Source organism: Dasypus novemcinctus, chromosome 7 (assembly GCF_030445035.2).
Source record: "Dasypus novemcinctus isolate mDasNov1 chromosome 7, mDasNov1.1.hap2, whole genome shotgun sequence".
NCBI classification, from domain to species: Eukaryota; Metazoa; Chordata; class Mammalia; order Cingulata; family Dasypodidae; genus Dasypus; species Dasypus novemcinctus.
This window is the reverse complement of record NC_080679.1, coordinates 56,867,272-56,881,833: the sequence shown is the minus strand read 5'-3', so window position 1 is coordinate 56,881,833 and position 14,562 is coordinate 56,867,272. Positions and strand designations below refer to the sequence as shown.

General features: G+C 35.3%; 1 protein-coding gene across 2 annotated transcripts in view; it reads left to right on the top strand.

The window, feature by feature from the left end:
• ANKAR (ankyrin and armadillo repeat containing) overlaps positions 1-14,562 on the top strand; it is a 123,373-nt gene that overhangs the window by 96,273 nt on the left and 12,538 nt on the right. For both annotated transcript variants that reach the window (XM_058300501.1, XM_058300502.2), the window contains 4 exons: positions 5,446-5,552; positions 7,313-7,435; positions 10,853-11,011; positions 11,743-11,860. In XM_058300501.1, the coding sequence (XP_058156484.1) occupies positions 5,446-5,552; positions 7,313-7,435; positions 10,853-11,011; positions 11,743-11,860 (507 nt within the window). The remainder of the gene's footprint in view (positions 1-5,445; positions 5,553-7,312; positions 7,436-10,852; positions 11,012-11,742; positions 11,861-14,562) is intronic.

Genomic DNA, 14,562 nt, shown 5'->3' with positions numbered 1-14,562 from the left:
TGTTCCTTTTATTGCAAAAGAATTAATATTTTGGGATACCCAAACAATGTTGTGGAATTGTCAACGACCAGCCTAATACAAATAAAAGTTTGGGTTCTTTGGTGACCTTCATGAGTGTATGAGACTGATTATATGCTGCATCTTAAAGACATGAGAAAAATAGATCTTTATTTCTAGTTCATTGTATTTCCTTTAAAATAGTCCAGCTGGCTGAAGAATGTAGGAATTGGTTTCCCCCCAATTTTTTTGTGTGTGGTCTTTTTTTTTTAATGTTACATTCAAAAAATATGAGGTCCCCATATACCCCTCACCCACCTCACCCCAATACTTCCATAACAACAACCTCCTCCATCTTCATGGAACATTCACTGCACTTGGTGAATACCTCTCTGAGCACTGCTGCACCACATGGTCAATGGTCCACATTATAGTTTACACTCTCCCCGGTTTCCCCCAATTTTTTTCTCCTTGCTTGCAAAAATCTCTTGCGGAAATTCATTAACTACTCTAAAATGATCATTCAGAGAAGATATTTCTTTTGTTAGAGAATATGGCATGTGCTTTGGTTTGCCAAATGGTTGTCAATGCAAAATACCAGAAATGGGTTGGCTTTTATAAAGGCGGATCATTTAGGGTAAAAGTTTACAGTTCAGAGGTCATGAAGTATCCAGATCAAGGCACCATCAGAGGTGCTTTTTCACCAAAGTCAGCTACTGTTGATCCTGATGTCTGGCCACATGGCGATGAAAGATGGCCACCAGTTCCTCCTGAGGTCTCTGCCTTCCCCTCCAGATTATCCTGTCTCTTGGAACTCAACTTTGAGCAACCAAGCATAGGGCTTGCTTTTTCAGGGCCTCCAGTATCAGTCTCAGCTGCTCCTCTTTCTTCCCGGGTTCAGCTGCAAGCTATCAGGCATATGGCTTATCTCTCCCTGAGCCTCATCTCTTCGAGCCTCTCAGGGGTTTCTTTTCTTGCAGCTCAGCTGTGGATGAAAGTGGACTCCTTTCTCTCACATTGCAGAATCAAATATGGTAGCTTCCACTTGATCCTGTATGTTCATCTCCGTTTTTATCAGACCCAGCAAAAGGGGAAAGATCCAAGCTGGCTCATGCCTCACTGATGCAGTCCAAGCAAAATCATCTCACACCCACAGGAATAGATTAGTTTAATATAATCTTTCTTGTTTTGGGATTCATTAAAATAAGTTATTACTATCACAGTATGTTACACATAGTTCTAAAATTTGAATGAATGATGACATATATAACAATTTCTTCTGATTAGTTCACTTCAAATCTTTCCACATCTGCCTTAGAAAATGGGTTCTCCTACAGGAAAAAAAAAAAACAACTTTTCCTTTCCAACTAATTATCAACTTGTACTGGTCATAAATATAGAGAAATAAATATATAGATATATAGATACCTATCTTCCATTTCCTTCCTCATCATGTCATGTTTTCTTCTACATTCTTGAACATATGGAGTATATTTAAAATAGCTGGTTTTTAAAAATTTTTTTACAGACTGAAATATAATTGACATACCATAATTTTGTGTATGTGTGTGAATTTGTTTTTATTGGGGTGTGGGAGTTGGGGTGGAAAATGCCACCTTGGGGCACAGCCACCCAGGGAACGTTCATTCTAATCTGGGATAGTGTTTTGTTTTATTTTTTTTTCTCAGTTTATTTACCCTCTGTCCAGATGTTCTAGCCAATACTGAGAGAGGTGTATTAAAGTCCCCAAATTTATTGTGGAGAAATCTATTTCTCCCTTCAGCTTGCCAGTAAGTGCCTCATGGGGACACTCAGGTTAGACGTATAAATATTTAGTGTAGTTATTTTGTCTTGGTGAATTGTTCCTTTTATTAATATATAACGACATTCTTCATTCCTTATAACAGGTTTGCATTTAAAATCTATTTTGTCTGATATTAGTACTGCTACTCAAGCTCTTTTTTGATTACTATTTTTGTGGAGTATCTTTTTTCCCAACCTTTCACTTTTACCTGGTTGTGTCCTTACATCTGAGGTCAGTCTCTTGTAGACAACATATAGATGGCTCCTATTTTTTTTTTAAATCCATTCTATCATTCTGTGTCTTTTGATTAGGGAGTTCAAGCGTTAACATTCAATGTTATTACTCTAAAGTCATTACTTACTTCATCCATATTGTCCTTTGGCTTTCTGTTGTTATATCTTACTATTGTCTGTATTTTTACCCTTTAATTTACCCTTCTTAATAATCTTCATTTCTACATTCTTCTCCAAGTCTTTTCCTACCCCCGTTTTGCCCTTTCAGGTTGCACCTGGGATAGTTTTTGCAACTTTTTTCTTTTTCTTGGAGCTGCTCTTACTGCCAACAACCTCTTCAAGTCTACTGCTGATAGGTTCCTCCTTGGAGGAAAAAGTACATAATACAATAAAATATAAACAAATGTAAATATTTAAAGTGTATAATTTTATGTGTTTTGAGATATATATTCTCCTGTTAGCTATCACCACAATCAAAGTAATGAATATAATCATCCCCTCCAAAGATTTTCTTGCCCCTTTGTCACCCCTTCCTTCTTGACCCCTATCACCATTCAACCACTGGTCTGCCTTTTATCACTTTAGATTAGTTGCCATTTTTTTAGAATTTTATGTAAATTGAATCATACAGCATGTACTCTTTTATCTTATTTCTTTCACTCAGCATAATTATTTTGAGATTAATCCATATTATTATGAGTATCAAGAGTTCACTTCTTTTTTATTGCTGATTATCCCATTGAGTGGGTATAGGTATGATTTGTATATCCATAAGACTGTTGATGGATATTAAAGTTTTTTCCAATATTTTTGCTATTAAAAATAAAACTGTTATGGACATTTGTGTATAAGCCTTTTTTATGGATGTTTTCATTTCTCTTAAATAAATTCCTAGAAGTTGGATTGCTGGGTCATGTGGTAGGTGTATGTTTAACTTTTAAAGAAACTTCTATTATTTTTCAAAGTAGGAGTACCATTTCACATTCCTACCAGTAATGTAAGATAGTTGACATGCTAGCCAATGCTTAGTATGGTTTGACTTAACTAATTTTATCCATTCTAGTAGGTGTGTAGTGAATTTCATTGTCACTTTAATTTGCATTTTCCTAATGACTAACAATGCTGAGCTCCTTTTCATGTGCTTGTTTGCCATCTATATATATGCTTTGGTGAAGTTCTGTTCAAATATTTTGCGCATTGATTTTACTGTGTTGTTTATCTTTGTTCTTATTGAGTTCTAAGAATTCTAGATCCAGTTCCTTGTTAGATGTGTGTTTTGCATAAATTTTCTCAGTCTATGGTTTGTCTTTTCATTTTTGTAACAGTATTTAAAATTTTTATATGGTAATAACTTATCTAGTTATATAAAAATTTGCTATTTTAACCATTTTTAAGTGTACAATTCAGCATTAATTACATTCAAATATTGTACAATCATCACCATTGTGTATTTCCAAAATTTTTTCTTCCCTCCAAGCAGTCTGTACTGAAATAGGACCTTTTTTTTCAGATTTGTTTTTATTTATCCCCCCCAACTTGTTATTTTGTACTGTCTGCTCTCTGTGTCCATTCCCTGTGTACTCTCTGTCTGCTTGTCTTCTCTACTCTTCTCGTCTTCTCTTTAGGAGGCACTGGGAACCAATACTGGGATCTCTCATGTGGAAGAGAGGTACCCAATCGCTTGAGCCACCTCAGCTCCCTGGTTTGTTGTGTCTTTCATTGTCTCTCCTCTTTGTCTCTTTTGTTGTGCCAGCTCCACATGCATCAAGGAGACCCAGGGTTTGAACCACGGACCTCCCATGTGATAGACGGATGCCCTAACCACTGGGCCAAGTCCACCACCCCTTTTATCTTTTTTTTCCAGGAGGTCCCAGGGATTGAAACTGGGTCCTCCACATGGCAAATGGGAGCTCAATTGCTTGAGCCACAGCCACTTCCCATAGGAAGTTTTGATTGAATGCTGAACATTGTGAGTTTTACATTAATGGATTCTAGATCTTATTTTCCCAAGAAGAATTAAAATTGTGCTCTGGCATGCAATCATGTTACTTGGGATCAGTCTGATCCCCTTTCAGCTAGCTTTTAAGCTTTGTTAGGACTAGAGCATCCTTTACTCTAGGACTAACAACCCTACTACTAAGAAGATACATGTTTCAGGACTCTATCCAATGCCTCTTGTATTATGAGGTCTATACAGACTGTCTAGTGGGAATATGAACCATCCATAGCCACATGTCAACTCCAAGAATTGTTCATCATACTTCTTGTGGTGGTTCTCTTCTCAACCTTATGGAGTTTCACTCCACATATATGCAAATTCAGATTTGAGGGTATTCTTTTTCTCCACCACTGCCATCATCATTAATTATACTCATTTTTAAGACCACCTCTAGCATGTTCATTCTTTGAAATCTCCCAAGCCGACACCATCTCCACCAACATTTGGCAAACAATTCTTCTCTGATTCAAGTGTAGTTTTACCTGTTTTGAAGCAAGTATTGCACTTTATTGCAGTGATGTATTTAAATAGTTGCTTCTCTATAGAATGGAAACTCCTTTATAGAAGAGATTCTGTCTTATTCTTTTAAATGGCAGAGATTCTGTCTTATTTTTTTTTTGGCCCTGCTTCCTATCTCACATGGCACACTAGGCATTCATTACCTCAGAGTTAAATTGTATTTGTTTACAACCCAGAATGGCCAGTTGTTGGGGAGAGATCATCAGTGAAAAGACTACTTTCTATTCCTTCAAACTTCAGTTAACAACATGTAAGTGGCTTCTCTTCATTGTTCACAGAGAGGCCCAGTATTGAATTTATATGTAAGTATATAAACCTACTCCCTATGTGTTATGGCATTTATCAGCAAAATAACAATTAAAATTATTTGTGCATGCCCATTAGAAAGAAATTATTTTCTTTCCATTAGGAAAAGACAATTTAAGGTAGTATGTTATAAAAGGAGACAGTGAGATTATATTCTTTGTAAGTGAAATTTAAAGAATCCAGAAATTTTAACTAGGTGATTTACTCCAGACATTTTTGTCAAAATAAACTTTTTATGGAAAATGATAGCAATTGTAAGTTTAAGTGCTTAGCACTTAATAATTCTTCAAAATATGATAGATATTATTTTATTCCTTGACAACATAGCATTTCTAATTTCTTTGCTTTTTAACTCTTTAAAAGCCATCCAGTAGTAAATAGTAAATTCTCCATGCTTATTCACTTTTGCCTTTTAAAAAAATTAATTCAGGATTATTAAAACTGTGTCTATATGGCATTTCCTTTTATAATTTACTAACCATACTACTTTATGACACCAAATCAACCAAGAATATCAAGATTGTTTGAATTTATACTACTTACAATATGGGGAAAAAATTACCTAATTGACACGTGGACTCTTACAGGTGTTGCCCATACAAGCAATACTGTTAGTCAACAATTTGTTGTAGAGGAAAATGCCCTACCAGTACTTATTCAACTCCTAAGAAATCACCCTTCTCCTAATATTAAGGTATATATAAAGGTTTAAATGTTTTATGATACAGTAAAAGTTAATGGACTTACCACTTTTTAAGAATAATTTGTATCCTATGCAAGTTCACAAACATAATAAAAACATTCCATCTTTTAAACAAAATCCCAGAAATTATTTTTTAAAGGCTGCTACAAACCATAATATCATAGTAAACTTTATTAAAATGTGATTTTTTCAAAGATGACAGGAAAATTTTATATCTTTATTCATAAATAAGTTTTCTTCTTCAGATACTTAGTCACAGAATTTCACTGCTTCTTCACTTGGATATTGATTGCTAGAACTGAGCAGGGAATATGGGAATGTGTGACTCATGTGACACTATTTCTCAAATATAAGTGAATCCTGCCAGCACTACACAATCGAAGCAGCCCTACCTTCCACCAAGCAATGTTTTCTCAATGTTGGACATTACAAAGGATTACTATGAGTTGTTGAAGAGCCATTAACTCTACCATTTACTTCTAATAAAATGACTTAAATAAAATTCCATCCATACCTATTCAAATCTTTTGATCAAGGCTTTAGAAATGCAGGACATCCATAGCTGTCCAGGAAAGAAGTTATAACACCAAAATATACATTTTCCACAAAGTTTGGTAAGAGTTCTCGTGGAAATGAGGAAATAAAAATAGCTTAGTAGGAAAATATGTAAGTAAACATGGCATTGTTTCTTTTAGTGAAATGTATTTGTTATTAGAAAAGATATCATATTATAAATTATGTGGCCTTTTGTTAATATGTAAGGGATTATTCTATTATACAAATTGATTAGGTTAACAAAAAAAAGACATATGCTAGACATCTTGGCTTGAATTATTATAAATAAAAATAACACTTTCAAAGCACAAGTAAATACTCTAAGACTAGAAAAAGCCACATTAAAACACAGTTTTAATTTATAATGTGCATTTTCTTAGCAAAAACGTTTACTGTCTGAATCCATCTATATTTCAATGAGTTCTGAAATTTGTTAAAATAGCATAAGGACATTTCAGTGTTTCTCATCAAAATATGATTCTATGATAAACAAAATATTTTTGAATCATTCAGTAATCATGCTTTTCAAATTCAGAATGGTCTCATAGCAATCCATAGTGTAGTACTTTTTAAAAAGCATTTATCAAATGAGAAGAGAAACAAACAAAAATAAAAAAACATTTGTCAATTGAGTTACTGTAATAAACAGTGTTTATTCACATCTTCCTAATGAGCACTAAGTTTGTCGAGAACTAGAAGAGAAAAAAACTACTTCTCAGTACTACTCCCCAGTGCTCTGCTTAAATGGATAGGGATTCCATTAAAGCCTTGTACTGCAATGATCAGGAACTTACAACCAGTTCAAAACAGCCCTTAAACCCATGCCAAAAAAATTTTAAAGACAATTTTTAGATGCAGATGGGAGATAACTATGCATTTAGGATACCACTTTACATGTCCTGTTATCCCTGGTTGCCTTCACCTGTGATTTCAAATAGAGCTCTGTAGTTGTGCCAGCACACAAGAAATAGATATTTCTTCCCCAGCTGATAAAAATTATAAGGGACATTCCTCCAAAAGTTGTAAATGCCCTCTTTAAATAGTACTCAGAGAATTGGAATCAATGGCTTATAGTTTAGCAAATACTATAGTAGATTTTGCAATTCTATCCTATGTAAATATGCTTATGAAAATGAAATGTTATTTGATAAGGCAAGAGTGAAAAATAAATTATTTTCTGCAAACCACATATTTAGGTTGAAGTGGCATTTTCCTTGGCATGCATTGTCCTAAGGAATGATCTATTACAGAATGAATTACAAGAAACCGAAGGTTTTCAGTATGCGGATGTCCTTTATCTTCTTCATTCATCAGATAAGGTAACACTTCTACAAAATGTTAGGGGAAAAAATGGTCTTAGACAACTCATCCTCAAATTGACATCAAGCCCTCTTCATGGCAATATATAAATATCTTATTGAAGAAAAGAAATGTAAAGGATCTCATTGTAGGCTATTAATTTGAATTGATGTAATAACACTGCTCCGTATTTTCGTGATTGTCATATTTCATCTTTAAAGTGCAGTCACTTTAATGTTTGGTGAAGAGCTGAAAACCAACTCTCTTTTGTCCTGATGCATCAAACCTTTAATCTAATTTTATGCCTTTTCAATCCTCAGCCATCCACTGCTCACTCAATATCCTAGAGTGGAGCTTCTCAAACTATTTTTGATGAAGAAATGGTTCTGTCCCCTTGCCCCCAATCTGTTATGGAGAGAGATTTTTAAAAAAAAAACTTTTTAAAACTCTTGAAATAATTTGATATTTAAAAAAATTTTTTTGCAAATATAGTATAGTATTTTGTGGTGTGTCCTTCATTCAGCTTTCCAGAATGTCAAATAGGAAATCTTGATACAATACTATCAACTAATCTGCAAACCTTAATAAAAATTAAATTTTGCCAGTTTTCTCACTGATGTCCTTCTACTGTTCCATAATCCAGTCCAGGATAACACATTACATTTAGTTGCGATGTCTCCTTAGTTTCCTTCAATTTGTGAAACAAGTCCTTTTCATGATTTTGAGTTTATCTGATGTTTTCTTTTTGTTTTGTTTTGTTTTGTCTTGAGGTACCTGGGTGGCAATTGGACCCTGGACCTCGTTAAATGGGAAGCCAGCGCTCTATCACTGAGCCACATCAGCTCCCCTGAGTTGGTTTTACCATTTGTTGCTTCTTCTTCTTCTTCTTGTTTTTCCGGGCAGTACAGGAATCGATCCGGGACCTCCCATGTGGGAAGCAGATGCTTAACTGCTTGACCTACATCCACTCCCCAATTCATTTTCTTATGATTAAATTGATGTAATATATTTTGGCAAGAATACTACAGAAGTGATATTGTACCCTTCCCAATGCATTATATCAGAGGGTCCGTGAGTTGAAATATCTTTTGTTAACTTTGATCACATGGTTAATATGGTGTCTGTCATATTTCTCTCCTGTAAAGTTGCTATTTTTCCTTTTCTAATTAACAGGTATCTTCAGGGGAGACACTCTGAGACTATGCAAATATTATGTTGTGCATCATACTTTTGTCCATCAATTTTAGCATCCATTGAGACCTACAACAATTATTGTTGTGGTGTTTACCTAATGATTTTTTTTTAATTTCCCTTTTTCCTTCTGTATTTATTCATTGTTATTCTGCTGTAAGGAAGAGCTGTCCCAATTAAATGCTTTCTCTCAGTTTCTGTTATCCTTTCATTGACCATATTGTGGACTGCCACTGGTCCTCAGGCCACACAGTAAATAGCACTACCGAGAGTTCAGGAGCCTCTGATACCTATAATGCGTTTAGCACTCAGGGAAGAAAATTACCTGCTCTGTCTCTCTCAGGTATGAGAAATTGTCAAGAGAGAAAGAAGGGTTATCCAGGGGAGAAGTGAAGTCATGTTGTTTTCTTTTTTTAATATAGAATTTTACTTTAATGTGTTACACAAGGGAGAGAAGTACTGCTGTATTCGTATGGGAGATAATAGTGTGAGGAGACTGAATTCATGCCTGAGTCAGCCACTTTTCTTTACTCTCCTTTCTGTTCCTTTCACAATTTATTCTAATTACCCTATTCCTCATGTAGACCCTTCTTCTCCCTCTTCTACTACACATAATTCCACACCATTCTCCCTTCCCTCCAGGCAGTTACTGCCTGCTTCACTCTCTACGTTTGACTCATAATAGATAACATCCTTGAGCATCAGTTCTACAGACATAGAGAATCTTAGAGAACTAGAAGTCTTAAGGATGAACTGAAGGATTTTTATCTGATCTTGGCCAAAATTTTCAATTGTAAGAATCATCAAAATGGTGTGACTGTTCTAGGGTTTCTTATATACACAGGGCTATCGAGAAAGTACTGAGCCCACTGTTGTCCCTAATTAAACCTATAGTAGGAGATTTCAGGTCTCAGAATTGTTGCAGAAATTAGAGGTGAGCGAGGGTTGTTCAACAACGAAATACGGTATTGCATGAATACCTATCTTCTGGAGAATGACAAGAGTGGAATAAAAATTGTCAGTTAACGTGATTCTTGAAATTCCTAGCCACATTCATCGTATCTTCATAGAGATATAATTTAAAATTTAATATAACTTAAATGGAGATTTAATTAAAATTATCATGTTATAAAACTAGAATCAATTAAATGATGTAAAATAGGTAAGAATGATTTTCACAAGCCCCATAAAATAAGTCTTATTTTAGAGTTACTATTGTTCAACTGTTTTCTTGTTAATTAAAATCCATAACCAAATTAATTAAATATACTTTTGAAAATATTTTAATGAGCAAAAATAACATGCATTCTTCTCCCATTCACAAATCACAGTGGGTGTAAAGAGAAAGTAAGCAACTAGTAGGTAAAACCATCCTTGGTATGAATGGATATATGAAGTAGAGTGTAAGACAGTTGATACTTAGGGAAAATGTATGCAGGAATATGTCCTTCCTTAAATATTATTTTTGAAGCAAATTTCAGACATTATAGCATTTTATCTGTAAATATTTCAATATGTACACATAACATTTTTTATATTAATTGTTGCAGAAGAAAATTCACTAAGATTAAGGGTTCTTCTTCTGTGTACTACACTGTTCAAATAAAAAGTTAAAAATAAGATTTTGTCTTTTATGTCTTTCTGGAAGTTGTCCCATACTTGTATGTGTAACTTTGGCAAACACAATGACTCTGAAGGAGAACTGACTTCTGCTATTTGCCCAGCCCCAAGATGTTAAAATAAGATTAAAAAAAAAAAATTATTTTTCTTTTATTCCCTCTTAGAATATAGTACAAAAGAAATTTTACACATGAACTTATTTTAAGAGACTGTAGATTATTCCACAATGCATGGAATGCCATATATAACAAGGGAAGCTTTGAGATTTATCAATACTACTTTGAAATGTTGAAAATAAAAGTATGTTGAAACAAAAAAGTTGAGGGTTAATGAAATTGCAGAGTTTCCAGTTACCAATTCATTTGCATAACCAATAATCTACCATTCTCTTTGAAAATTAAAATGATTTTTCTTCTTCCTGCTGCTACCACCTAGTTTTCTTTCTGTTATGTCTGTTCAGAATCATTCTGAGGGGTAACTTATCTACTTTTCCTAATTATGTTTTATTTTACTCCCAGAGGTAAGAAGGCAACATATTTTAACTGGCAAGAATTCAAAGTATAATATCTTGGGTAACATGAGAAACAAACTAAGTTAAAAATAATGCATGTTTCTTCTGCTTCTAGAATATTTGTTTAAGAGCAGGCTATGCATTATCCCTTTTTGCCTTCAATAATCGCTTTCAACAATACTTAATATTGGAGAATGGAACAATGACGATATCTATTTTTGAACCTTTTCTTGAATCAACAGTTGAAACTGAGAGAGCAATGGCAGCATTTCAGGTATAAAATCAGGGGTTAAAACTTCAAATCAATAAGTATGTCTTTTTGCAAAATCTTGAAAATCAGAAAAAATATAGGGTCTGGAAAATGTTTACTGATTTATAAAACATTTTTATATATTTTGAATACCAGACCCTTCCACATAATAACTTCATTAGTGATGAGGGTTTCTTCAATTATTTAGAATTTTGCAAGTTAGAACGCACATTTGCCTTTATACCTCATTTGGTACTTATTTTAAGAGACAGTGACATTGGTAGGCAGGTATTATGATCTTAATCACTCTCATATTGAAAGGAAATAGGGAGAGAGAAACAAGTTAGTGTTCAAAGCAGGTTTTCTAACTGCAGATCTTTAGCTGATCACATTGATTCTCCAACCCTCTAACTATATGTGTCTGGGTTCTTAGGATTATTCTCTCTTCTTATTCTATCCTATGCCATTTAGGAGAGAATTTTCTATGAACCTATATTTCAAGGTTTCAAAAGTTGCATGCATTGTAGGAAGAAGAATATGATCTACTATTGTCAATGGTCATTGCAATGACCAGAAAGGGACAAGTACTCTAACTCCCTTGAATCCCACAAAATATCCCTCTTAACTTCCCAAGAAGTACCAAACCAAACCAAACCAAACCAAACAAAAAAAACACCACCCCACAAAAATCAAAAAAGCTTAATTGGAACTGAATAGAAAATGTCAGTGATTCCATGCTTTTTGTTTGTTTTCAGATTATTGTATTAGCTAAAGTTATTACAGATGTGGACCATATTACTTTGTCTGCAAGAGGTGTTTCTATTTTAACTGAGAGTCTGTATTCAGTTCATAGTACCACTATTATCTTGACAGGTAAGGAATGACTAAAAGTTAATTGTATTCACAAAGAAGTTCTCAAAAATTGTTTTTTTTTTTGTAATCTGAGCAATAATAAAATAATTAGCCTGACAAACTATTATATGGTTTGAAGAATGGACGTATGTAAGCATTTACGGAGTAAATCTAGCTGCAACAATGGGAATCTAAACTCAGAAGAGGCTCAGATAAACAGTGAACACAGCCTTTATGCTTTCCTAACTACTTTTTTGAACCCCTAATTATTTTTTCCAGTATATGAAGTGATCATTCAATTGTAAACTACCAAGAACAGAATTTACATACTGATCTATTTCTTCAATTGTGGTGGCAGATACTTGTTGATCTACCTCTGTCTGGTTTCCTTTTGACCAATTCTATGCATTTTGCTAAAAGCTGAGTTTACTGTATGTTGTTATCGAACATAGCAAAGCAAAGTGGTTTAATGTAGTTCTTTTTTTTTTTTTAAGATTTATTTATTTCTCTCCCCTTCCCCACCCCACTTGTGTGTTCTGTCTATTCGCTGTGTCGTCTTCTTTGTCCGCTTCTGTTGTTGTCTGCAGCACAGGAATCTGTGTTTCTTTTTGTTGCGTCATCTTGTTGTGTCAGCTCTCCTTGTGTGCAGCGCCATTCCTGGGCAGGCTGCACTTTCTTTCGCGCTGGGTGGCTCTTCTTACAGGGCGCACTCCTTGTGCATGGGGCTCCCCTAGGTGGGGGACACCCCTGCGTGGCACGGCACTCCTTGCACGCATTAGCACTGCGCATGGGCCAGCTGCACACGGGTCAAGGAGGCCCAGGGTTTGACCCTTGGACCTTTCATGTGGTAGACGGATGCCCTAACCACTGGGCCAAGTCCACCACCCTTAGTGGAGTTCTTGACACTCAATGCTAATTGTGTGACTACATCTACTCCAGACCTAACTCTCCAGCTAGCACATAAGTGATGAATAATATTTGTTATCAACTTCAGCACTCTCAAAGCAGCCATAAAACAGTGTCAGAACCACAGCCATCTGGAGTGACTACCCCCCAAAAATAAAAATAGGCTAATGTTTGCTTGCTTATTTTTCAGCTGAAATGAGTCACTGAAGTCAACAAAGGAAACTCCTCTTGCTTCCACAGAATTATATTTTTATGGAGTAAATTTACTTGGCATGGAAGGAAAAATCAAGCAGATAAAAACTTCTGATGGAAACAGCCAGGAAAAAAAACTTACACCTTTAAAAAAGTTATTAAAAATATATTTTCATCTAAATAATATTCTTTATCCAGTGTCACAGTAATCCTTGTAGCGGGTTTAAATTTTACTCCACAAACTCCCATGTATAAGAACTGTCACATTTACCTAGTTTTCAAATAGTAAATTAATGTAACCCAGATGAAAATTAAATTTCAAAAATCATTGGAGCTTTCTCTGCCCCAACCTCCAGAGTCATATGCATGTCTGGGGTATCTCAATCAAAGCTGGGCATTCAGGGTTCAGGAATATGGTGAAATTACTGACGCACTCAGTATCCAAGTTGTCACAGTTCCCAGGAGAGGCCCCAAAGGCACAGAAGTTTTGCAGAGACTGGGAATTCTGTTGCCAAGGGTACAGTTTTCCTGTGTGTACCACTTAACTATTCCCCACTCAAGAAGCCTGCTTCTACTCCTTTGAGAACTGTAAAGCACCATCTCCTTCATAGTCTTTGATCTTCCACACTCTTCAATTTTTTCCCATTTCTTACTATCCTTTTTTTCCCACATTTGATTTTATTATTTTATTTTACAAGGCAATTCACTGAAAAAAGCAAGTTCAAATACTTTGTTAAGGAAACCATCTCCAGTTTTAATCCTTAGTATTTCTACAATCAAATAGGGACTAAAAATCAAACATCACCAAGTGGAGAAGCAATCCAAAATCATGAGTTCTTACTATCCATCTTTAAAGGCACTCACCTCTCTCCCCTTCCCATAGTATAATGCCTCCTATAAACTTGGGCTATTGAAATTTTAAGATTGAAAGAGAAGTTACCTTTAGAAAATTTTTGCTTTGGTCTATACAACCTACTCTGAAGCAGTAAGCACAAAGGTCTTGTTGACTTATAATGGGGGAAGGAAAAAATAGGAGAACAAAAACCCAGTTAATTTCAATAAAGTACCTGCCCCCAAATGTAAAAATATATGTATGTTTTAAATTTGTGTTAAACTTATTCCAGGGAAATGGACTTTGGCCCAGTGGTTAGGGTGTCCGTCTACCATATGGGAGGTCCGCGGTTCAAACCCCGGGCCTCCTTGACCTGTGTGGAGCTGGCCATGTGCAGTGCTGATGCGCGCAAGGAGTGCCGTGCCACGCAAGGGTGTCCCCCGCGTGCGGGAGCCCCACGCGCAAGGAGTGCGCCCGTGAGGAAAGCCGCCCAGCGTGAAAAAGAAAAAGCAGCCTGCCCAGGAATGGCGCCGCCCACACTTCCCGTGCCGCTGACGACAACAGAAGCGGACAAAGAAACAAGACGCAGCAAATAGACACAGAAAACAGACAACCAGGGGAGGGGGGGAAATTAAATAAATAAATAAATCTTTAAAAAAAAAAAAAAACTTATTCCAACATGGCAACAATACTGTGAAAGAATATCACCTAAAGCACTAAAAAGAAAACATAAATTTGAATGGAATTGTTTTAAGTTTGTTGCTGTACCTTTATTTATTGTAATTAATTATTG